Source organism: Scyliorhinus torazame, chromosome 4, assembly GCF_047496885.1.
Source record: "Scyliorhinus torazame isolate Kashiwa2021f chromosome 4, sScyTor2.1, whole genome shotgun sequence".
Taxonomy (NCBI): Eukaryota; Metazoa; Chordata; class Chondrichthyes; order Carcharhiniformes; family Scyliorhinidae; genus Scyliorhinus; species Scyliorhinus torazame.
The window spans coordinates 336,945,608-336,972,567 of record NC_092710.1 but is presented as its reverse complement, the minus strand read 5'-3'; the positions used below and the strand labels follow the sequence as shown (position 1 = coordinate 336,972,567).

Genomic DNA, 26,960 nt, shown 5'->3' with positions numbered 1-26,960 from the left:
GATTACAGAGATAGGGAGGGATTTGGGAGATTACAGGGATTGGGAGGGATGTGGGACTAAAGGAGATTACAGAGATAGGGAGGGATGTGTGACTGGGGGAGATTACAGAGATAGGGAGGGATGTGGGACTGGGGGAGATTCCAGAGATAGGGAGGGATGTGGGACTGGGGGAGATTACAGAGATAGGGAGGGATGTGGCACTGGAGAAGATTACAGAGATAGGGACGGATGTGGGACTGGGGGAGATTACAGAGATAGGGAGGGATTTGGGAGATTACAGGGATAGGGAGGGATGTGGGACTGGAGGAGATTACAGAGATAGGGAGGGATGTGGGATTGGGGGAGATTACAGAGATAGGGAGGGATGCGGGACTGGAGGAGATTACAGATATAGGGTAGGATGTGGGTTTGGAGGAGATTACATAGATAGGGAGGGATGTGGGACTGGATGAGATTACAGAGATAGGGAGGGATGTGGGTTAGGAGGAGATTACAGAGATAGGGAGGGATGTGGGACTGGGGGAGATTACAGAGATAGGGAGGGATGTGGGACTGGGGGAGATTACAGAGATAGGGAGGGATATGGGACTGGGGGAGATTACAGAGATGGGGAGGGATGTGGGACTGGAGGAGATTACAGAGATAGGGAGGGATGTGGGTTTGGAGGAGATTACAGAGATAGGGAGGGATGTGGGATGGGAGGAGATTATAGAGATCGGATGGACAAGGCCATGTTGTCAGCAAGGGTAGGGTATATAGGGATTTGATGTGAGTAAAGGCCAGAAGCCTTGATGTGCTCGGGTTTACAAAGGGTGACAGGAAGAGGCTGGCCATAGGAGTGGGTTGGAAGATATAAAGACCTTTTTGAATTTTAGCCATTTGGTGATCTCCAAGCAATATCCCTGAAAACTCTGGAGAAGATCACAGTGAAGACAGCTAAAGAACTCCGTGAAGAGGCTGCGTCATTCAGGCAGTAAATATTGACATCATAGTTTTATTATTAAAAACTAAAAGGAGTCACATCATTGTGAAACGTTCATTCTTCTCCCCTCTCACAGTCTACCTCTCTCCTTTGGGAACTAGATTAACACAAGAAAAGGCAGATCTCTTCTCATTCTTCAGAACTCCAGCGAGTATAGGCCTAATCTGCTCACTTTCTCTTTACAAGTCAGGTCCTTCGTCCCTGGAATCAATCTGGTGAACCTTCTCTGAACTGCCTCTAATACAGTCACATCCCTCCTCGAGTAAGGGGACCAAAACTGATTCTGAAGAGTTGCAGTATTAGAGTCTGGCACATACAGGGTTAATGTGGGACTGAGTACGTGACCGGCCACACCGGGATTCCCACTGAAGCGGCCCCATGTCATCGGGAAGCCTGCACGCGAGGGTGCGCTGCCAGCGGAACACAGAATCCCAATACCTGCAGTACCGTCGAAGACCAGCAGGTCCTGAAACAGAATGTGTGACACTTACTCTCCATACGGCCGTCCTTTGGCAGACGGGCGTGCTGCATAGTAAAAGCGTTTAAACTCATCCATCCAAACTTCAACGGTACGTTCAGTGTTTCTGTAAAAGAGAAAGGTGGGGGGGAGAGGAGTAGGGATGGGAATGGGGAAGGGGAGGGAGGAGTTGAGGAGAGACAGGGTATATATTCCACCTTCAGTTAAAGATGTCTGTCGTTGACTCCATTCCCTGTGGTTCCCTGGCAGCTCCAGGGCGCTCCAGAGAGAACGGGCACAAAATGGCTGCCGCGAGCCAGCGCTTTAAAATCAATGAGAGGCCCCTGTCAGGTCACACCACGCTAATCCCAGGTTACTTTGTAGTTCAGTGGACTGGATTCCCATTTAAGTATCTGGCCTGTGCAAGACAGAATGGGTTTCTAATTAGCCCTGTCCAATAAACACATTACCGTGAGTGATGGTGGATTCATCCCAGCCGGGATTTGCTGAAGATAACTTTTTCCAGCTGTGCACAGTTCCATACCAATCCAAGTAATGGTGTATCATGTCTGTGAGTTGAACCAGCCAGTGTTGACAGCCTATCTAACTGTGGTGGGCATCGCAGCCCGATAATTGCCCAATCACGACAGGGAACTTGAGAACCTCTCCAGGTTAATCATATTTAGTGTCAGCACATGCATGATAACACCCAAAGGAGCCTGTCACTCTCTCCTTCCCTCAAGGGAACGGGACAGTCGTGCTGTGACGCCATCAGGAGAAAAATGCGGCCTGGCTTATCTTCACATTCAAATAATAATCTTAAAGCCCATGTGAGTGTAGGAAAATTTTATATATCAGAGTTAATATTTTGTTGTAGCAATGTTATTAAAACACTGGGTTCAAATGCATATAGGCAGTATATCTGTTAAAGCTGTGATTAAGGGGTTGTAAAGGTGTGGTAATCATTCATCTAACTACTTACTTAATCAGAGAGATGACTAATGGAATAGTTTTTATAGAAAGAAGATTCCCTGGGGTGTAAATAATTAATGAGGGATGGTGTTTAGTCCTAACTAAGCAAGCCATGGAACATCTTGGTGGGGTACAGATTATGTAATTAATGGGAGGCACCAGGTCTGCCTGTGTTTTGTCAGTTTTGCCATATGATTTGAGTGACAGGACAGAAGGATTTTCAGGTTGTTCCTGATAGGGTCTCTCGGCAAAGGTCTGCATCGAGATGCAAGTAACCCTGAATGCCAACTTTATTTATGAGTGGATTTTGAACCGTATTGGGTTGCTTGGTCAGAATATATATAGTGAAGTTGTAGGGCGCAACAATGTTTTTCCTTTTATTTAATGTGATGTGCGTTCAGGAATTTCAGGAATATTGTATTCTAAGTGTTAGGTGCAGTAAGGGTTAAAAGCCTGGATTAGTGTGTGTTTAAGACTGCTGCAGTAATCATTTTTTAAAAGTCCTGGTTTAAAAGACAGACACTCTGACTACAAGAGATAATGAAAGCATTAGAAGAGTTTGGGCTAATGGAATTGTGTTGCTATGAAGAAGGTTCCCTGGGAGTGGATAATTAAGTGTTGACGCCAATGGAGATTCCGTGGACTTTTACAACAGGAAACGGAGGCGCCGCACCTGCACCTATTCCGCGACCGCGAGGGCCTAGCACTGGTGCCCCTGGAACACCATCGGTTCCGATGAAAAATGGTGCGGGATTCGCCGGCTCCGTGATTGGCAATCGCAGGGCTGACACGCTGCAGCCACGCAGAAACATACACCCCCCGCGCACACTCTGATCGGGGCTGGAACGATGGGGCAGGTTGTGCTGGAGCGCCCATGCAGCTGATGGGTCGTCTGGGGGTCAGAGGGCCGCAGAGGATACATCGGGGGGGGGTCACCTGTAACCCAGGGCACCAGGTTTAACGCGGGCTATCAGCAGCATGCACAGCGGCATGGCTGCCTTGCCGGCTCCCGTAATGGTGCTGCGTACCCATCCACCCCGACCCCACAACCCAGCTCATGGCCACCCCCCCACTACTACCCCTGGCCCTGGCAGAATTCCCCCCCCCCCCACCCCCGCCGGCCAGCGGCACGACTGACGGTAAAGTATGGCGGTGTAGGCCACTGTCCATGCGCCCTCTCTCTCTCTCAGCAGCCACCACAGCAGGTTCATGTGTTTGAGGGCACGTCTGAACCCCGCTGTCGGGAACGTGGACCGTCGGAGGTGGAGCATTGTGGGTGGGCCCGCTAATAATATGCAGACGGTGTTTAAAATACGTGCGGCGTGAGTCTCACTGACGCAGTTTTCGACGTGACAGAGCATCGCGATTTGGGGTCAAACCGCCGACTGCTGCGGTTTTGCTGTCGGGAGATATTATCTCTCTCAAAGCAATTTATTCCTGGTCTGGTCTGGGATGGTAATATTAACTATCAACTGTCTGGTATCCCAGTCTGGGGTCTGGTCTGGGATGGTAATGTTAACTATCAACTGTCTGGTATCCCAGTCTGGGGTCTGGTCTGGGATGGTAATATTAACTGTCAACTGTCTGGTATCCCAGTCTGGGGTCTGGTCTGGGATGGTAATATTAACTATCAACTGTCTGGTATCCCAGTCTGGGGTCTGGTCTGGGATGGTAATATTAACTATCAACTGTCTGGTACCCCAGTCTGGGGTCTGGTCTGGGATGGTAATATTAACTATCAACTGTCTGGGACCCCAGTCTGGCGTCTGGTCTGGGATGGTAATATTAACTATCAACTGTCTGGTATCCCAGTCTGGGGTCTGGTCAGGGATGGTAATATTAACTATCAACTGTCTGGTACCCCAGTCTGGGGTCTGGTCTGGGATGGTAATATTAACTATCAACTGTCTGGTACCCCAGTCTGGGGTCTGGTCTGGGATGGTCATATTAACTATCAACTGTCTGGTATCCCAGTCTGGGGTCTGGTCTGGGATGGTAATATTAACTATCAACTGTCTGGTATCCCAGTCTGGGGTCCGGTCTGGGATGGTAATATTAACTATCAACTGTCTGGTATCCCAGTCTGGGGTCTGGTCTGGGATGGTAATATTAACTATCAACTGTCTGGTATCCCAGTCTGGGGTCCGGTCTGGGATGGTAATATTAACTATCAACTGTCTGGTATCCCAGTCTAGGGTCTGGTCTGGGATGGCAATATTAACTATCAACTGTCTGGTATCCCAGTCTGGGGTCTGGTCTGGGATGGTAATATTAACTATCAACTGTCTGGTATCCCAGTCTGGGGTCTGGTCTGGGATGGTAATATTAACTATCAACTGTCTGGTACCCCAGTCTGGGGTCCGGTCTGGTCTGGGATGGTAATATTAACTATCAACTGTCTGGTACCCCAGTCTGGGGTCCGGTCTGGGATGGTAATATTAACTATCAACTGTCTGGTATCCCAGTCTGGGGTCCGGTCTGGGATGGTAATATTAACTATCAACTGTCTGGTATCCCAGTCTAGGGTCTGGTCTGGGATGGCAATATTAACTATCAACTGTCTGGTATCCCAGTCTGGGGTCTGGTCTGGGATGGTAATATTAACTATCAACTGTCTGGTATCCCAGTCTGGGGTCTGGTCTGGGATGGTAATATTAACTATCAACTGTCTGGTACCCCAGTCTGGGGTCCGGTCTGGTCTGGGATGGTAATATTAACTATCAACTGTCTGGTACCCCAGTCTGGGGTCTGGTCTGGGATGGTAATATTAACTATCAACTGTCTGGTACCCCAGTCTGGGGTCTGGTCTGGGATGGTAATATTAACTATCAACTGTCTGGTACCCCAGTCTGGGGTATGGTCTGGGATGGTAATATTAACTATCAACTGTCTGGTACCCCAGTCTGGGGTCTGGTCTGGGATGGTAATATTAACTATCAACTGTCTGGTATCCCAGTCTGGGGTCTGGTCTGGGATGGTAATATTAACTATCAACTGTCTGGTATCCCAGTCTGGGGTCTGGTCTGGGATGGTCATATTAACTATCAACTGTCTGGTATCCCAGTCTGGGGTCTGGTCTGGGATGGTCATATTAACTATCAACTGTCTGGTACCCCAGTCTGGGGTCTGGTCTGGGATGGTAATATTAACTATCAACTGTCTGGTATCCCAGTCTGGGGTCTGGTCTGGGATGGTAATATTAACTATCAACTGTCTGGTATCCCAGTCTGGGGTCTGGTCTGGGATGGTAATATTATCTATCAACTGTCTGGTATCCCAGTCTGGGGTCTGGTCTGGGATGGTAATATTAACTATCAACTGTCTGGTACCCCAGTCTGGGGTCTGGTCTGGGATGGTAATATTAACTATCAACTGTCTGGTACCCCAGTCTGGGGTCTGGTCTGGGATGGTAATATTAACTATCAACTGTCTGGTATCCCAGTCTGGGGTCTGGTCTGGGATGGTAATATTAACTATCAACTGTCTGGTATCCCAGTCTGGGGTCTGGTCTGGGATGGTAATATTATCTATCAACTGTCTGGTATCCCAGTCTGGGGTCTGGTCTGGGATGGTAATATTAACTATCAACTGTCTGGTATCCTAGTCTGGGGTCTGGTCTGGGATGGTAATATTAACTATCAACTGTCTGGTACCCCAGTCTGGGGTCTGGTCTGGGATGGTAATATTAACTATCAACTGTCTGGTATCCCAGTCTGGGGTCTGGTCTGGGATGGTAATATTATCTATCAACTGTCTGGTATCCCAGTCTGGGGTCTGGTCTGGGATGGTAATATTAACTATCAACTGTCTGGTATCCTAGTCTGGGGTCTGGTCTGGGATGGTAATATTAACTATCAACTGTCTGGTATCCCAGTCTGGGGTCTGGTCTGGGATGGTAATATTATCTATCAACTGTCTGGTACCCCAGTCTGGGGTCTGGTCTGGGATGGTAATATTAACTATCAACTGTCTGGTATCCTAGTCTGGGGTCTGGTCTGGGATGGTAATATTAACTATCAACTGTCTGGTATCCCAGTCTGGGGTCTGGTCTGGGATGGTAATATTAACTATCAACTGTCTGGTACCCCAGTCTGGGGTCTGGTCTGGGATGGTAATATTAACTATCAACTGTCTGGTATCCCAGTCTGGGGTCTGGTCTGGGATGGTAATATTAACTATCAACTGTCTGGTACCCCAGTCTGGGGTCTGGTCTGGGATGGTAACATTAACTATCAACTGTCTGGTATCCCAGTCTGGGGTCTGGTCTGGGATGGTAAAATTAACTATCAACTGTCTGGTATCCCAGTCTGGGGTCTGGTCTGGGATGGTAATATTAACTATCAACTGTCTGGTACCCCAGTCTGGGGTCTGGTCTGGGATGGTAACATTAACTATCAACTGTCTGGTATCCCAGTCTGGGGTCTGATCTGGGATGGTAATATTAACTATCAACTGTCTGGTATCCCAGTCTGGGGTCTGGTCTGGGATGGTAATATTAACTATCAACTGTCTGGTATCCCAGTCTGGGGTCTGGTCTGGGATGGTCATATTAACTATCAACTGTCTGGTATCCCAGTCTGGGGTCTGGTCTGGGATGGTCATATTAACTATCAACTGTCTGGTATCCCAGTCTGGGGTCTGGTCTGGGATGGTAACATTAACTATCAACTGTCTGGTATCCCAGTCTGGGGTCTGGTCTGGGATGGTAATATTAACTATCAACTGTCTGGTATCCCAGTCTGGGGTCCGGTCTGGGATGGTAACATTAACTATCAACTGGCTGGTATCCCAGTCTGGGGTCTGGTCTGGGATGGTAATATTAACTATCAACTGTCTGGTATCCCAGTCTGGGGTCTGGTCTGGGATGGTAATATTAACTATCAACTGTCTGGTACCCCAGTCTGGGGTCTGGTCTGGGATGGTAACATTAACTATCAACTGTCTGGTATCCCAGTCTGGGGTCTGGTCTGGGATGGTCATATTAACTATCAACTGTCTGGTACCCCAGTCTGGGGTCTGGTCTGGGATGGTAATATTAACTATCAACTGTCTGGTATCCCAGTCTGGGGTCTGGTCTGGGATGGTAATATTAACTATCAACTGTCTGGTATCCCAGTCTGGGGTCTGGTCTGGGATGGTAATATTAACTATCAACTGTCTGGTATCCCAGTCTGGGGTCTGGTCTGGGATGGTAATATTAACTATCAACTGTCTGGTATCCCAGTCTGGGGTCTGGTCTGGGATGGTAATATTAACTATCAACTGTCTGCTATCCCAGTCTGGGGTCTGGTCTGGGATGGTAATATTAACTATCAACTGTCTGGTACCCCAGTCTGGGGTCTGGTCTGGGATGGTAATATTAACTATCAACTGTCTGGTATCCCAGTCTGGGGTCTGGTCTGGGATGGTAATATTAACTATCAACTGTCTGGTACCCCAGTCTGGGGTCTGGTCTGGGATGGTAATATTAACTATCAACTGTCTGGTACCCCAGTCTGGGGTCTGGTCTGGGATGGTAATATTAACTATCAACTGTCTGGTACCCCAGTCTGGGGTCTGGTCTGGGATGGTAATATTAACTATCAACTGTCTGGTATCCCAGTCTGGAGTCTGGTCTGGGATGGTAATATTAACTATCAACTGTCTGGTATCCCAGTCTGGGGTCTGGTCTGGGATGGTAATATTAACTATCAACTGTCTGGTATCCCAGTCTGGGGTCTGGTCTGGGATGGTAATATTAACTATCAACTGTCTGGTATCCCAGTCTGGGGTCCGGTCTGGGATGGTAATATTAACTATCAACTGTCTGGTATCCCAGTCTGGGGTCTGGTCTGGGATGGTAATATTAACTATCAACTGTCTGGTATCCCAGTCTGGGGTCTGGTCTGGGATGGTAATATTAACTATCAACTGTCTGGTACCCCAGTCTGGGGTCTGGTCTGGGATGGTAATATTAACTATCAACTGTCTGGTACCCCAGTCTGGGGTCTGGTCTGGGATGGTAATATTAACTATCAACTGTCTGATACCCCAGTCTGGGGTCTGGTCTGGGATGGTAATATTAACTATCAACTGTCTGGTATCCCAGTCTGGAGTCTGGTCTGGGATGGTAATATTAACTATCAACTGTCTGGTATCCCAGTCTGGGGTCTGGTCTGGGATGGTAATATTAACTATCAACTGTCTGGTATCCCAGTCTGGGGTCTGGTCTGGGATGGTAATATTAACTATCAACTGTCTGGTATCCCAGTCTGGGGTCTGGTCTGGGATGGTAATATTAACTATCAACTGTCTGGTACCCCAGTCTGGGGTCTGGTCTGGGATGGTAATATTAACTATCAACTGTCTGGTATCCCAGTCTGGGGTCTGGTCTGGGATGGTAATATTAACTATCAACTGTCTGGTATCCCAGTCTGGGGTCTGGTCTGGGATGGTAATATTATCTATCAACTGTCTGGTATCCCAGTCTGGGGTCTGGTCTGGGATGGTAATATTAACTATCAACTGTCTGGTACCCCAGTCTGGGGTCTGGTCTGGGATGGTAATATTAACTATCAACTGTCTGGTACCCCAGTCTGGGGTCTGGTCTGGGATGGTAATATTAACTATCAACTGTCTGGTATCCCAGTCTGGGGTCTGGTCTGGGATGGTAATATTAACTATCAACTGTCTGGTACCCCAGTCTGGGGTCTGGTCTGGGATGGTAATATTAACTATCAACTGTCTGGTACCCCAGTCTGGGGTCTGGTCTGGGATGGTAACATTAACTATCAACTGTCTGGTATCCCAGTCTGGGGTCTGGTCTGGGATGGTAACATTAACTATCAACTGTCTGGTACCCCAGTCTGGGGTCTGGTCTGGGATGGTAATATTAACTATCAACTGTCTGGTATCCCAGTCTGGGGTCCGGTCTGGGATGGTAATATTAACCATCAACTGTCTGGTACCCCAGTCTGGGGTCCGGTCTGGGATGGTAATATTAACTATCAACTGTCTGGTACCCCAGTCTGGGGTCTGGTCTGGGATGGTAATATTAACTATCAACTGTCTGGTACCCCAGTCTGGGGTCTGGTCTGGGATGGTAATATTAACTATCAACTGTCTGGTATCCCAGTCTGGGGTCTGGTCTGGGATGGTAATATTAACTATCAACTGTCTGGTACCCCAGTCTGGGGTCTGGTCTGGGATGGTAATATTAACTATCAACTGTCTGGTACCCCAGTCTGGGGTCTGGTCTGGGATGGTAATATTAACTATCAACTGTCTGGTACCCCAGTCTGGGGTCTGGTCTGGGATGGTAATATTAACTATCAACTGTCTGGTACCCCAGTCTGGGGTCTGGTCTGGGATGGTAATATTAACTATCAACTGTCTGGTACCCCAGTCTGGGGTCTGGTCTGGGATGGTAATATTAACTATCAACTGTCTGGTACCCCAGTCTGGGGTCTGGTCTGGGATGGTAATATTAACTATCAACTGTCTGGTATCCCAGTCTGGGGTCTGGTCTGGGATGGTAATATTAACTATCAACTGTCTGGTATCCCAGTCTGGGGTCTGGTCTGGGATGGTAATATTAACTATCAACTGTCTGGTATCCCAGTCTGGGGTCTGGTCTGCGATGGTAATATTAACTATCAACTGTCTAGTACCCCAGTCTGGGGTCTGGTCTGGGATGGTAATATTAACTATCAACTGTCTGGTATCCCAGTCTGGGGCCTGGTCTGGGATGGTAATATTAACTATCAACTGTCTGGTATCCCAGTCTGGGGTCTGGTCTGGGATGGTAATATTAACTATCAACTGTCTGGTATCCCAGTCTGGGGTCTGGTCTGGGATGGTAATATTAACTATCAACTGTCTGGTATCCCAGTCTGGGGTCTGGTCTGGGATGGTAATATTAACTATCAACTGTCTGGTATCCCAGTCTGGGGTCTGGTCTGGGATGGTAATATTAACTATCAACTGTCTGGTACCCCAGTCTGGGGTCTGGTCTGGGATGGTAATATTAACTATCAACTGTCTGGTACCCCAGTCTGGGGACTGGTCTGGGATGGTAATATTAACTATCAACTGTCTGGTATCCCAGTCTGGGGTCCGGTCTTGGATGGTAATATTAACTATCAACTGTCTGGTACCCCAGTCTGGGGTCTGGTCTGGGATGGTAATATTAACTATCAACTGTCTGGTACACCAGTCTGGGGTCTGGTCTGGTCTGGGATGGTAATATTAACTATCAACTGTCTGGTACCCCAGTCTGGGGTCTGGTCTGGTCTGGGATGGTAATATTAACTATCAACTGTCTGGTATCCCAGTCTGGGGTCTGGTCCGCGATGGTAATATTAACTATCAACTGTCTGGTATCCCAGTCTGGGGTCCGGTCTTGGATGGTAATATTAACTATCAACTGTCTGGTACCCCAGTCTGGGGTCTGGTCTGGGATGGTAATATTAACTATCAACTGTCTGGTATCCCAGTCTGGGGTCTGGTCTGGGATGGTAATATTAACTATCAACTGTCTGGTACCCCAGTCTGGGGTCTGGTCTGGGATGGTAATATTAACTATCAACTGTCTGGTATCCCAGTCTGGGGTCTGGTCTGGGATGGTAATATTAACTATCAACTGTCTGGTATCCCAGTCTGGGGTCCGGTCTGGGATGGTAATATTAACTATCAACTGTCTGGTACCCCAGTCTAGGGTCTGGTCTGGGATGGTAATATTAACTATCAACTGTCTGGTATCCCAGTCTGGGGTCTGGTCTGGGATGGTAATATTAACTATCAACTGTCTGGTATCCCAGTCTGGGGTCCGGTCTGGGATGGTAATATTAACTATCAACTGTCTGGTACCCCAGTCTGGGGTCTGGTCTGGGATGGTAATATTAACTATCAACTGTCTGGTACCCCAGTCTGGGGTCCGGTCTGGGATGGTAATATTAACTATCAACTGTCTGGTATCCCAGTCTGGGGTCTGGTCTGGGATGGTAATATTAACTATCAACTGTCTGGTATCCCAGTCTGGGGTCTGGTCTGGGATGGTAATATTAACTATCAACTGTCTGGTATCCCAGTCTGGGGTCTGGTCTGGGATGGTAATATTAACTATCAACTGTCTGGTATCCCAGTCTGGGGTCTGGTCTGGGATGGTAATATTAACTATCAACTGTCTGGTACCCCAGTCTGGGGTCCGGTCTGGGATGGTAATATTAACTATCAACTGTCTGGTACCCCAGTCTGGGGTCTGGTCTGGGATGGTAATATTAACTATCAACTGTCTGGTACCCCAGTCTGGGGTCCGGTCTGGGATGGTAATATTAACTATCAACTGTCTGGTACCCCAGTCTGGGGTCTGGTCTGGGATGGTAATATTAACTATCAACTGTCTGGTACCCCAGTCTGGGGTCTGGTCTGGGATGGTAATATTAACTATCAACTGTCTGGTATCCCAGTCTGGGGTCTGGTCCGCGATGGTAATATTAACTATCAACTGTCTGGTATCCCAGTCTGGGGTCTGGTCTGGGATGGTAATATTAACTATCAACTGTCTGGTATCCCAGTCTGGGGTCTGGTCTGGGATGGTAATATTAACTATCAACTGTCTGGTATCCCAGTCTGGGGTCTGGTCTGGGATGGTAATATTAACTATCAACTGTCTGGTACCCCAGTCTGGGGTCCGGTCTGGGATGGTAATATTAACTATCAACTGTCTGGTACACCAGTCTGGGGTCTGGTCTGGGATGGTAATATTAACTATCAACTGTCTGGTATCCCAGTCTGGGGTCTGGTCTGGGATGGTAATATTAACTATCAACTGTCTGGTATCCCAGTCTGGGGTCCGGTCTGGGATGGTAACATTAACTATCAACTGTCTGGTATCCCAGTCTGGGGTCTGGTCTAGGATGGTAATATTAACTATCAACTGTCTGGTGCCCCAGTCTGGGGTCTGGTCTGGGATGGTAATATTAACTATCAACTGTCTGGTATCCCAGTCTGGGGTCTGGTCTGGGATGGTAATATTAACTATCAACTGTCTGGTATCCCAGTCTGGGGTCCGGTCTGGGATGGTAATATTAACTATCAACTGTCTGGTGCCCCAGTCTGGGGTCTGGTCTGGGATGGTAATATTAACTATCAACTGTCTGGTATCCCAGTCTGGGGTATGGTCTGGGATGGTAATATTAACTATCAACTGTCTGGTACCCCAGTCTGGGGTCCGGTCTGGGATGGTAATATTAACTATCAACTGTCTGGTATCCCAGTCTGGGGTCCGGTCTGGGATGGTAATATTAACTATCAACTGTCTGGTATCCCAGTCTGGGGTCCGGTCTGGGATGGTAATATTAACTATCAACTGTCTGGTACCCCAGTCTGGGGTCTGGTCTGGGATGGTAATATTAACTATCAACTGTCTGGTACCCCAGTCTGGGGTCCGGTCTGGGATGGTAATATTAACTATCAACTGTCTGGTATCCCAGTCTGGGGTCCGGTCTGGGATGGTAATATTAACTATCAACTGTCTGGTATCCCAGTCTGGGGTCTGGTCTGGGATGGTAATATTAACTATCAACTGTCTGGTACCCCAGTCTGGGGTCTGGTCTGGGATGGTAACATTAACTATCAACTGTCTGGTATCCCAGTCTGGGGTCTGGTCTGGGATGGTAATATTAACTATCAACTGTCTGGTATCCCAGTCTGGGGTCTGGTCTGGGATGGTAATATTAACTATCAACTGTCTGGTATCCCAGTCTGGGGTCTGGTCTGGGATGGTAATATTAACTATCAACTGTCTGGTATCCCAGTCTGGGGTCCGGTCTGGGATGGTAATATTAACTATCAACTGTCTGGTATCCCAGTCTGGGGTCCGGTCTGGGATGGTAATATTAACTATCAACTGTCTGGTATCCCAGTCTGGGGTCCGGTCTGGTCTGGGATGGTAATATTAACTATCAACTGTCTGGTACACCAGTCTGGGGTCTGGTCTGGGATGGTCATATTAACTATCAACTGTCTGGTATCCCAGTCTGGGGTCTGGTCTGGGATGGTAATATTAACTATCAACTGTCTGGTATCCCAGTCTGGGGTCTGGTCTGGGATGGTAATATTAACTATCAACTGTCTGGTATCCCAGTCTGGGGTCTGGTCTGGGATGGTAATATTAACTATCAACTGTCTGGTATCCCAGTCTGGGGTCTGGTCTGGGATGGTCATATTAACTATCAACTGTCTGGTATCCCAGTCTGGGGTCTGGTCTGGGATGGTCATATTAACTATCAACTGTCTGGTATCCCAGTCTGGGGTCTGGTCTGGGATGGTAATATTAACTATCAACTGTCTGGTACCCCAGTCTGGGGTCTGGTCTGGGATGGTAATATTAACTATCAACTGTCTGGTATCCCAGTCTGGGGTCTGGTCTGGGATGGTAATATTAACTTTCAACTGTCTGGTACCCCAGTCTGGGGTCTGGTCTGGGATGGTAATATTAACTATCAACTGTCTGGTACCCCAGTCTGGGGTCTGGTCTGGGATGGTAATATTAACTATCAACTGTCTGGTACCCCAGTCTGGGGTCCGGTCTGGGATGGTAATATTAACTATCAACTGTCTGGTACCCCAGTCTGGGGTCTGGTCTGGGATGGTAATATTAACTATCAACTGTCTGGTATCCCAGTCTGGGGTCTGGTCTGGGATGGTAATATTAACTTTCAACTGTCTGGTACCCCAGTCTGGGGTCTGGTCTGGGATGGTAATATTAACTATCAACTGTCTGGTACCCCAGTCTGGGGTCTGGTCTGGGATGGTAATATTAACTATCAACTGTCTGGTATCCCAGTCTGGGGTCTGGTCTGGGATGGTAATATTAACTATCAACTGTCTGGTACCCCAGTCTGGGGTCCGGTCTGGGATGGTAATATTAACTATCAACTGTCTGGTATCCCAGTCTGGGGTCTGGTCTGGGATGGTAATATTAACTATCAACTGTCTGGTATCCCAGTCTGGGGTCTGGTCTGGGATGGTAATATTAACTATCAACTGTCTGGTATCCCAGTCTGGGGTCCGGTCTGGGATGGTAATATTAACTATCAACTGTCTGGTATCCCAGTCTGGGGTCTGGTCTGGGATGGTAATATTAACTATCAACTGTCTGGTATCCCAGTCTGGGGTCTGGTCTGGGATGGTAATATTAACTATCAACTGTCTGGTATCCCAGTCTGGGGTCTGGTCTGGGATGGTAATATTAACTATCAACTGTCTGGTATCCCAGTCTGGGGTCCGGTCTGGGATGGTAATATTAACTATCAACTGTCTGGTATCCCAGTCTGGGGTCCGGTCTGGGATGGTAATATTAACTATCAACTGTCTGGTATCCCAGTCTGGGGTCTGGTCTGGGATGGTAATATTAACTATCAACTGTCTGGTATCCCAGTCTGGGGTCTGGTCTGGGATGGTAATATTAACTATCAACTGTCTGGTATCCCAGTCTGGGGTCTGGTCTGGGATGGTAATATTAACAATCAACTGTCTGGTACCCCAGTCTGGGGTCTGGTCTGGGATGGTAATATTAACTATCAACTGTCTGGTATCCCAGTCTGGAGTCTGGTCTGAGATGGTAATATTAACTATCAACTGTCTGGTATCCCAGTCTGGGGTCCGGTCTGGGATGGTAATATTAACTATCAACTGTCTGGTATCCCAGTCTGGGGTCTGGTCTGGGATGGTAATATTAACTATCAACTGTCTGGTATCCCAGTCTGGGGTCTGGTCTGGGATGGTAATATTAACTATCAACTGTCTGGTGCCCCAGTCTGGGGTCTGGTCTGGGATGGTAATATTAACTATCAACTGTCTGGTATCCCAGTCTGGGGTCTGGTCTGGGATGGTAATATTAACTATCAACTGTCTGGTACCCCAGTCTGGGGTCTGGTCTGGGATGGTAATATTAACTATCAACTGTCTGGTGCCCCAGTCTGGGGTCTGGTCTGGGATGGTAATATTAACTATCAACTGTCTGGTACCCCAGTCTGGGGTCCGGTCTGGGATGGTAATATTAACTATCAACTGTCTGGTATCCCAGTCTGAGGTCCGGTCTGGGATGGTAATATTAACTATCAACTGTCTGGTATCCCAGTCTGGGGTCCGGTCTGGTCTGGGATGGTAATATTAACTATCAACTGTCTGGTATCCCAGTCTAGGGTCTGGTCTGGGATGGTAATATTAACTATCAACTGTCTGGTACACCAGTCTGGGGTCTGGTCTGGGATGGTCATATTAACTATCAACTGTCTGGTACACCAGTCTGGGGTCTGGTCTGGGATGGTAATATTAACTATCAACTGTCTGGTACACCAGTCTGGGGTCTGGTCTGGGATGGTCATATTAACTATCAACTGTCTGGTACACCAGTCTGGGGTCTGGTCTGGGATGGTAATATTAACTATCAACTGTCTGGTATCCCAGTCTGGGGTCTGGTCTGGGATGGTAATATTAACTATCAACTGTCTGGTATCCCAGTCTGGGGTCTGGTCTGGGATGGTAATATTAACTATCAACTGTCTGGTATCCCAGTCTAGGGTCTGGTCTGGGATGGTAATATTAACTATCAACTGTCTGGTACACCAGTCTGGGGTCTGGTCTGGGATGGTCATATTAACTATCAACTGTCTGGTACACCAGTCTGGGGTCTGGTCTGGGATGGTAATATTAACTATCAACTGTCTGGTATCCCAGTCTGGGGTCTGGTCTGGGATGGTAATATTAACTATCAACTGTCTGGTACACCAGTCTGGGGTCTGGTCTGGGATGGTAATATTAACTATCAACTGTCTGGTATCCCAGTCTGGGGTCTGGTCTGGGATGGTAATATTAACTATCAACTGTCTGGTACCCCAGTCTGAGGTCCGGTCTGGGATGGTAATATTAACTATCAACTGTCTGGTATCCCAGTCTGGGGTCTGGTCTGGGATGGTAATATTAACTATCAACTGTCTGGTATCCCAGTCTGGGGTCCGGTCTGGTCTGGGATGGTAATATTAACTATCAACTGTCTGGTATCCCAGTCTAGGGTCTGGTCTGGGATGGTAATATTAACTATCAACTGTCTGGTACACCAGTCTGGGGTCTGGTCTGGGATGGTCATATTAACTATCAACTGTCTGGTATCCCAGTCTGGGGTCTGGTCTGGGATGGTAATATTAACTATCAACTGTCTGGTACCCCAGTCTGGGGTCCGGTCTGGGATGGTAATATTAACTATCAACTGTCTGGTATCCCAGTCTGGGGTCTGGTCTGGGATGGTAATATTAACTATCAACTGTCTGGTATCCCAGTCTGGGGTCTGGTCTGGGATGGTAATATTAACTATCAACTGTCTGGTACCCCAGTCTGGGGTCCGGTCTGGGATGGTAATATTAACTATCAACTGTCTGGTACACCAGTCTGGGGTCTGGTCTGGGATGCTCATATTAACTATCAACTGTCTGGTATCCCAGTCTGGGGTCCGGTCTGGGATGGTAATATTAACTATCAACTGTCTGGTATCCCAGTCTGGGGTCCGGTCTGGGATGGTAATATTAACTATCAACTGTCTGGTACCCCAGTCTGGGGTCCGGTCTGGGATGGTAATATTAACTATCAACTGTCTGGTATCCCAGTCTGGGGTCTGGTCTGGGATGGTAATATTAACTATCAACTGTCTGGTATTCCAGTCTGGGGTCTGGTCTGGGATGGTAATATTAACTATCAACTGTCTGGTATCCCAGTCTGGGGTCTGGTCTGGGATGGTAATATTAACTATCAACTGTCTGGTATCCCAGTCTGGGGTCTGGTCTGGGATGGTAATATTAACTATCAACTGTCTGGTATTCCAGTCTGGGGTCTGGTCTGGGATGGTAATATTAACTATCAACTGTCTGGTATCCCAGTCTGGGGTCTGGTCTGGGATGGTAATATTAACTATCAACTGTCTGGTACCCCAGTCTGGGGTCCGGTCTGGGATGGTAATATTAACTATCAACTGTCTGGTACCCCAGTCTGGGGTCTGGTCTGGGATGGTAATATTAACTATCAACTGTCTGGTATTCCAGTCTGGGGTCTGGTCTGGGATGGTAATATTAACTATCAACTGTCTGGTATCCCAGTCTGGGGTCTGGTCTGGTCTGGGATGGTAATATTAACTATCAACTGTCTGGTATCCCAGTCTGGGGTCTGGTCTGGGATGGTAATATTAACTATCAACTGTCTGGTATCCCAGTCTGGGGTCTGGTCTGGGATGGTAATATTAACTATCAACTGTCTGGTATCCCAGTCTGGGGTCTGGTCTGGGATGGTAATATTAACTATCAACTGTCTGGTATCCCAGTCTGGGGTCTGGTCTGGTCTGGGATGGTAATATTAACTATCAACTGTCTGGTATCCCAGTCTGGGGTCTGGTCTGGGATGGTAATATTAACTATCAACTGTCTGGTATCCCAGTCTGGGGTCTGGTCTGGGATGGTAATATTAACTATCAACTGTCTGGTACCCCAGTCTGGGGTCTGGTCTGGGATGGTAATATTAACTATCAACTGTCTGGTATCCCAGTCTGGGGTCTGGTCTGGTCTGGGATGGTAATATTAACTATCAACTGTCTGGTATCCCAGTCTGGGGTCTGGTCTGGGATGGTAATATTAACTATCAACTGTCTGGTATCCCAGTCTGGGGTCTGGTCTGGGATGGTAATATTAACTATCAACTGTCTGGTATCCCAGTCTGGGGTCTGGTCTGGTCTGGGATGGTAATATTAACTATCAACTGTCTGGTATCCCAGTCTGGGGTCTGGTCTGGGATGGTAATATTAACTATCAACTGTCTGGTATCCCAGTCTGGGGTCTGGTCTGGGATGGTAATATTAACTATCAACTGTCTGGTATTCCAGTCTGGGGTCTGGTCTGGGATGGTAATATTAACTATCAACTGTCTGGTATCCCAGTCTGGGGTCTGGTCTGGGATGGTAATATTAACTATCAACTGTCTGGTACCCCAGTCTGGGGTCTGGTCTGGGATGGTAATATTAACTATCAACTGTCTGGTATCCCAGTCTGGGGTCTGGTCTGGGATGGTAATATTAACTATCAACTGTCTGGTACCCCAGTCTGGGGTCTGGTCTGGGATGGTAATATTAACTATCAACTGTCTGGTATCCCAGTCTGGGGTCTGGTCTGGGATGGTAATATTAACTATCAACTGTCTGGTACCCCAGTCTGGGGTCTGGTCTGGGATGGTAATATTAACTATCAACTGTCTGGTACCCCAGTCTGGGGTCTGGTCTGGGATGGTAATATTAACTATCAACTGTCTGGTATCCCAGTCTGGGGTCTGGTCTGGGATGGTAATATTAACTATCAACTGTCTGGTACCCCAGTCTGGGGTCTGGTCTGGGATGGTAATATTAACTATCAACTGTCTGGTATCCCAGTCTGGGGTCTGGTCTGGGATGGTAATATTAACTATCAACTGTCTGGTATCCCAGTCTGGGGTCTGGTCTGGGATGGTAATATTAACTATCAACTGTCTGGTACCCCAGTCTGGGGTCCGGTCTGGGATGGTAATATTAACTATCAACTGTCTGGTACCCCAGTCTGGGGTCTGGTCTGGGATGGTAATATTAACTATCAACTGTCTGGTATCCCAGTCTGGGGTCTGGTCTGGGATGGTAATATTAACTATCAACTGTCTGGTACCCCAGTCTGGGGTCTGGTCTGGGATGGTAATATTAACTATCAACTGTCTGGTATCCCAGTCTGGGGTCTGGTCTGGGATGGTAATATTAACTATCAACTGTCTGGTACCCCAGTCTGGGGTCCGGTCTGGGATGGTAATATTAACTATCAACTGTCTGGTACCCCAGTCTGGGGTCTGGTCTGGGATGGTAATATTAACTATCAACTGTCTGGTATCCCAGTCTGGGGTCCGGTCTGGGATGGTAATATTAACTGTCAACTGTCTGGTATCCCAGTCTGGGGTCTGGTCTGGGATGGTAATATTAACTATCAACTGTCTGGTACCCCAGTCTGGGGTCTGGTCTGGGATGGTAATATTAACTATCAACTGTCTGGTATCCCAGTCTGGGGTCTGGTCTGGGATGGTAATATTAACTATCAACTGTCTGGTACCCCAGTCTGGGGTCCGGTCTGGGATGGTAATATTAACTATCAACTGTCTGGTACCCCAGTCTGGGGTCTGGTCTGGGATGGTAATATTAACTATCAACTGTCTGGTATCCCAGTCTGGGGTCTGGTCTGGGATGGTAATATTAACTATCAACTGTCTGGTACCCCAGTCTGGGGTCTGGTCTGGGATGGTAATATTAACTATCAACTGTCTGGTATCCCAGTCTGGGGTCTGGTCTGGGATGGTAATATTAACTATCAACTGTCTGGTATCCCAGTCTGGGGTCTGGTCTGGGATGGTAATATTAACTATCAACTGTCTGGTATCCCAGTCTGGGGTCCGGTCTGGGATGGTAATATTAACTATCAACTGTCTGGTACCCCAGTCTGGGGTCTGGTCTGGGATGGTAATATTAACTATCAACTGTCTGGTATCCCAGTCTGGGGTCCGGTCTGGGATGGTAATATTAACTATCAACTGTCTGGTACCCCAGTCTGGGGTCTGGTCTGGGATGGTAATATTAACTATCAACTGTCTGGTATCCCAGTCTGGGGTCTGGTCTGGGATGGTAATATTAACTATCAACTGTCTGGTACCCCAGTCTGGGGTCTGGTCTGGGATGGTAATATTAACTATCAACTGTCTGGTACCCCAGTCTGGGGTCTGGTCTGGGATGGTAATATTAACTATCAACTGTCTGGTATCCCAGTCTGGGGTCTGGTCTGGGATGGTAATATTAACTATCAACTGTCTGGTATCCCAGTCTGGGGTCTGGTCTGGGATGGTAATATTAACTATCAACTGTCTGGTACCCCAGTCTGGGGTCTGGTCTGGGATGGTAATATTAACTATCAACTGTCTGGTACCCCAGTCTGGGGTCTGGTCTGGTCTGGGATGGTAATATTAACTATCAACTGTCTGGTACCCCAGTCTGGGGTCTGGTCTGGGATGGTAATATTAACTATCAACTGTCTGGTACCCCAGTCTGGGGTCTGGTCTGGGATGGTAATATTAACTATCAACTGTCTGGTATCCCAGTCTGGGGTCTGGTCTGGGATGGTAATATTAACTATCAACTGTCTGGTACCCCAGTCTGGGGTCTGGTCTGGGATGGTAATATTAACTATCAACTGTCTGGTACCCCAGTCTGGGGTCTGGTCTGGGATGGTAATATTAACTATCAACTGTCTGGTATCCCAGTCTGGGGTCCGGTCTGGGATGGTAATATTAACTATCAACTGTCTGGTATCCCAGTCTGGGGTCTGGTCTGGGATGGTAATATTAACTATCAACTGTCTGGTACCCCAGTCTGGGGTCTGGTCTGGGATGGTAATATTAACTATCAACTGTCTGGTACCCCAGTCTGGGGTCTGGTCTGGGATGGTAATATTAACTATCAACTGTCTGGTATCCCAGTCTGGGGTCCGGTCTGGGATGGTAATATTAACTGTCAACTGTCTGGTACCCCAGTCTGGGGTCTGGTCTGGGATGGTAATATTAACTATCAACTGTCTGGTACCCCAGTCTGGGTTCTGGTCTGGGATGGTAATATTAACTATCAACTGTCTGGTATCCCAGTCTGGGGTCTGGTCTGGGATGGTAATATTAACTATCAACTGTCTGGTATCCCAGTCTGGGGTCTGGTCTGGGATGGTAATATTAACTATCAACTGTCTGGTACCCCAGTCTGGTGTCTGGTCTGGGATGGTAATATTAACTATCAACTGTCTGGTATCCCAGTCTGGGGTCTGGTCTGGGATGGTAATATTAACTATCAACTGTCTGGTACCCCAGTCTGGGGTCTGGTCTGGGATGGTAATATTAACTATCAACTGTCTGGTATCCCAGTCTGGGGTCTGGTCTGGGATGGTAATATTAACTATCAACTGTCTGGTACCCCAGTCTGGGGTTAGTCTGGGATGGTAATATTAACTATCAACTGTCTGGTATCCCAGTCTGGGGTCTGGTCTGGGATGGTAACATTAACTATCAACTGTCTGGTATCCCAGTCTGGGGTCTGGTCTGGGATGGTAATATTAACTATCAACTGTCTGGTACCCCAGTCTGGGGTCCGGTCTGGGATGGTAATATTAACTATCAACTGTCTGGTACCCCAGTCTGGGGTCTGGTCTGGGATGGTAATATTAACTATCAACTGTCTGGTATCCCAGTCTGGGGTCTGGTCTGGGATGGTAATATTAACTATCAACTGTCTGGTACCCCAGTCTGCGGTCTGGTCTGGGATGGTAATATTAACTATCAACTGTCTGGTACCCCAGTCTGGGGTCCGGTCTGGGATGGTAATATTAACTATCAACTGTCTGGTACCCCAGTCTGGTGTCTGGTCTGGGATGGTAATATTAACTATCAACTGTCTGGTATCCCAGTCTGGGGTCCGGTCTTGGATGGTAATATTAACTATCAACTGTCTGGTACCCCAGTCTGGGGTCTGGTCTGGGATGGTAATATTAACTATCAACTGTCTGGTATCCCAGTCTGGGGTCTGGTCTGGGATGGTAATATTAACTATCAACTGTCTGGTATCCCAGTCTGGGGTCTGGTCTGGGATGGTAATATTAACTATCAACTGTCTGGTATCCCAGTCTGGGGTCCGGTCTGGGATGGTAATATTAACTATCAACTGTCTGGTATCCCAGTCTGGGGTCTGGTCTGGGATGGTAATATTAACTATCAACTGTCTGGTATCCCAGTCTGGGGTCTGGTCTGGGATGGTAATATTAACTATCAACTGTCTGGTAACCCAGTCTGGGGTCTGGTCTGGGATGGTAATATTAACTATCAACTGTCTGGTATCCCAGTCTGGGGTCTGGTCTGGGATGGTAATATTAACTATCAACTGTCTGGTATCCCAGTCTGGGGTCTGGTCTGGGATGGTAATATTAACTATCAACTGTCTGGTATCCCAGTTTGGGGTCCGGTCTGGGATGGTAATATTAACTATCAACTGTCTGGTATCCCAGTCTGGGGTCTGGTCTGGGATGGTAATATTAACTATCAACTGTCTGGTATCCCAGTCTGGGGTCTGGTCTGGGATGGTAATATTAACTATCAACTGTCTGGTATCCCAGTCTGGGGTCCGGTCTGGGATGGTAATATTAACTATCAACTGTCTGGTACCCCAGTCTGGGGTCTGGTCTGGGATGGTAATATTAACTATCAACTGTCTGGTACCCCAGTCTGGGGTCTGGCCTGGGATGGTAATATTAACTATCAACTGTCTGGTATCCCAGTCTGGGGTCTGGTCTGGGATGGTAATATTAACTATCAACTGTCTGGTACCCCAGTCTGGGGTCTGGTCTGGGATGGTAATATTAACTATCAACTGTCTGGTACCCCAGTCTGGGGTCTGGTCTGGGATGGTAATATTAACTATCAACTGTCTGGTACCGCAGTCTGGGGTCTGGTCTGGGATGGTAATATTAACTATCAACTGTCTGGTATCCCAGTCTGGGGTCTGGTCTGGGATGGTAATATTAACTATCAACTGTCTGGTACCCCAGTCTGGGGTCTGGTCTGGGATGGTAATATTAACTATCAACTGTCTGGTACCCCAGTCTGGGGTCTGGTCTGGGATGGTAATATTAACTATCAACTGTCTGGTATCCCAGTCTGGGGTCCGGTCTGGGATGGTAATATTAACTATCAACTGTCTGGTACCCCAGTCTGGGGTCTGGTCTGGGATGGTAATATTAACTATCAACTGTCTGGTATCCCAGTCTGGGGTCTGGTCTGGGATGGTAATATTAACTATCAACTGTCTGGTATCCCAGTCTGGGGTCTGGTCTGGGATGGTAATATTAACTATCAACTGTCTGGTACCCCAGTCTGGGGTCTGGTCTGGGATGGTAATATTAACTATCAACTGTCTGGTACCCCAGTCTGGGGTCTGGTCTGGGATGGTAATATTAACTATCAACTGTCTGGTACCCCAGTCTGGGGTCTGGTCTGGGATGGTAATATTAACTATCAACTGTCTGGTACCCCAGTCTGGGGTCTGGTCTGGGATGGTAATATTAACTATCAACTGTCTGGTACCGTCTGGGGTCCGGTCTGGGATGGTAATATTAACTATCAACTGTCTGGTATCCCAGTCTGGGGTCTGGTCTGGGATGGTAATATTAACTATCAACTGTCTGGTACCCCAGTCTGGGGTCTGGTCTGGGATGGTAATATTAACTATCAACTGTCTGGTACCCCAGTCTGGGGTCTGGTCTGGGATGGTAATATTAACTATCAACTGTCTGGTACCCCAGTCTGGGGTCTGGTCTGGGATGGTAATATTAACTATCAACTGTCTGGTATCCCAGTCTGGGGTCTGGTCTGGGATGGTAATATTAACTATCAACTGTCTGGTACCCCAGTCTGGGGTCTGGTCTGGGATGGTAATATTAACTATCAACTGTCTGGTACCCCAGTCTGGGGTCTGGTCTGGGATGGTAATATTAACTATCAACTGTCTGGTACCCCAGTCTGGGGTCTGGTCTGGGATGGTAATATTAACTATCAACTGTCTGGTACCCCAGTCTGGGGTCTGGTCTGGGATGGTAATATTAACTATCAACTGTCTGGTATCCCAGTCTGGGGTCTGGTCTGGGATGGTAATATTAACTATCAACTGTCTGGTACCCCAGTCTGGGGTCTGGTCTGGGATGGTAATATTAACTATCAACTGTCTGGTATCCCAGTCTGGGGTCTGGTCTGGGATGGTAATATTAACTATCAACTGTCTGGTACCGTCTGGGGTCCGGTCTGGGATGGTAATATTAACTATCAACTGTCTGGTATCCCAGTCTGGGGTCTGGTCTGGGATGGTAATATTAACTATCAACTGTCTGGTATCCCAGTCTGGGGTCTGGTCTGGGATGGTAATATTAACTATCAACTGTCTGGTATCCCAGTCTGGGGTCTGGTCTGGGATGGTAATATTAACTATCAACTGTCTGGTACCCCAGTCTGGGGTCTGGTCTGGGATGGTAATATTAACTATCAACTGTCTGGTATCCCAGTCTGGGGTCCGGTCTGGGATGGTAATATTAACTATCAACTGTCTGGTACCCCAGTCTGGGGTCTGGTCTGGGATGGTAATATTAACTATCAACTGTCTGGTACCCCAGTCTGGGGTCTGGTCTGGGATGGTAATATTAACTATCAACTGTCTGGCACCCCAGTCTGGGGTCCGGTCTGGGATGGTAATATTAACTATCAACTGTCTGGTATCCCAGTCTAGGGTCTGGTCTGGGATGGTAACATTAACTATCAACTGTCTGGTATCCCAGTCTGGGGTCTGGTCTGTGATGGTAATATTAACTATCAACTGTCTGGTATCCCAGTCTGGGGTCCGGTCTGGGATGGTAATATTAACTACCAACTGTCTGGTATCCCAGTCTGGGGTCTGGTCTGGGATGGTAATATTAACTATCAACTGTCTGGTACCCCAGTCTGGGGTCCGGTCTGGGATGGTAATATTAACTATCAACTGTCTGGTATCCCAGTCTGGGGTCCGGTCTGGGATGGTAATATTAACTATCAACTGTCTGGTATCCCAGTCTGGGGTCTGGTCTGGGGTGGTAATATTAACTATCAACTGTCTGGTATCCCAGTCTGGGGTCTGGTCTCGGATGGTAATATTAACTATCAACTGTCTGGTATCCCAGTCTGGGGTCTGGTCTGGGATGGTAATATTAACTATCAACTGTCTGGTACCCCAGTCTGGGGTCTGGTCTGGGATGGTAATTTTAACTATCAACTGTCTGGTACCCCAGTCTGGGGTCTGGTCTGGGATGGTAATATTAACTATCAACTGTCTGGTACCCCAGTCTGGGGTCTGGTCTGGGATGGTAATATTAACTATCAAGTGTCTGGTATCCCAGTCTGGGGTCCGGTCTGGGATGGTAATATTAACTATCAACTGTCTGGTATCCCAGTCTGGGGTCTGGTCTGGGATGGTAATATTAACTATCAACTGTCTGGTATCCCAGTCTGGGGTCTGGTCTGGGATGGTAATATTAACTATCAACTGTCTGGTATCCCAGTCTGGGGTCTGGTCTGGGATGGTAATATTAACTATCAACTGTCTGGTATCCCAGTCTGGGGTCTGGTCTGGGATGGTAATATTAACTATCAACTGTCTGGTACCCCAGTCTGGGGTCCGGTCTGGGATGGTAATATTAACTATCAACTGTCTGGTATCCCAGTCTGGGGTCTGGTCTGGGATGGTAATATTAACTATCAACTGTCTGGTACCCCAGTCTGGGGTCTGGTCTGGGATGGTAATATTAACTATCAACTGTCTGGTACCCCAGTCTGGGGTCTGGTCTGGGATGGTAATATTAACTATCAACTATCGATTTCGGTGGCGTGAGAGCAGCTGGTTAGTCAGTTTCAGCGGGAGCATTGCGGAAGGAGGGTGCTGGGAGGTAAGTCAACCTTTAAAAGCACTTCTCTTTGCAGGGGCAGGCCAGTCGATTTCGGTGGCGTGAGAGCAGCTGGTTAGTCAGTTTCAGCGGGAGCATTGCGGAAGGAGGGTGCTGGGAGGTAAGTCAACCTTTAAAAGCACTTCTCTTTGCAGGGGCAGGCCAGTCGATTTCGGTGGCGTGAGAGCAGCTGGTTAGTCAGTTTCAGCGGGAGCATTGCGGAAGGAGGGTGCTGGGAGGTAAGTCAACCTTTAAAAGCACTTCTCTTTGCAGGGGCAGGCCAGTCGATTTCGGTGGCGTGAGAGCAGCTGGTTAGTCAGTTTCAGCGGGAGCATTGCGGAAGGAGGGTGCTGGGAGGTAAGTCAACCTTTAAAAGCACTTCTCTTTGCAGGGGCAGGCCAGTCGATTTCGGTGGCGTGAGAGCAGCTGGTTAGTCAGTTTCAGCGGGAGCATTGCGGAAGGAGGGTGCTGGGAGGTAAGTCAACCTTTAAAAGCACTTCTCTTTGCAGGGGCAGGCCAGTCGATTTCGGTGGCGTGAGAGCAGCTGGTTAGTCAGTTTCAGCGGGAGCATTGCGGAAGGAGGGTGCTGGGAGGTAAGTCAACCTTTAAAAGCACTTCTCTTTGCAGGGGCAGGCCAGTCGATTTCGGTGGCGTGAGAGCAGCTGGTTAGTCAGTTTCAGCGGGAGCATTGCGGAAGGAGGGTGCTGGGAGGTAAGTCAACCTTTAAAAGCACTTCTCTTTGCAGGGGCAGGCCAGTCGATTTCGGTGGCGTGAGAGCAGCTGGTTAGTCAGTTTCAGCGGGAGCATTGCGGAAGGAGGGTGCTGGGAGGTAAGTCAACCTTTAAAAGCACTTCTCTTTGCAGGGGCAGGCCAGTCGATTTCGGTGGCGTGAGAGCAGCTGGTTAGTCAGTTTCAGCGGGAGCATTGCGGAAGGAGGGTGCTGGGAGGTAAGTCAACCTTTAAAAGCACTTCT

General features: G+C 48.0%; 1 protein-coding gene across 1 annotated transcript in view; it reads right to left on the bottom strand.

Moving 5' to 3' along the window:
• Positions 1 to 1,469: 1,469 nt before the first annotated feature.
• The window catches only part of LOC140411162 (polypeptide N-acetylgalactosaminyltransferase 14-like), a 457,946-nt gene continuing 432,455 nt past the window's right edge, over positions 1,470 to 26,960 (bottom strand). Inside the window, exon 11 of the mRNA XM_072500240.1 lies at positions 1,470 to 1,566. Within this exon, the coding sequence (XP_072356341.1) occupies positions 1,470 to 1,566 (97 nt within the window). The remainder of the gene's footprint in view (positions 1,567 to 26,960) is intronic.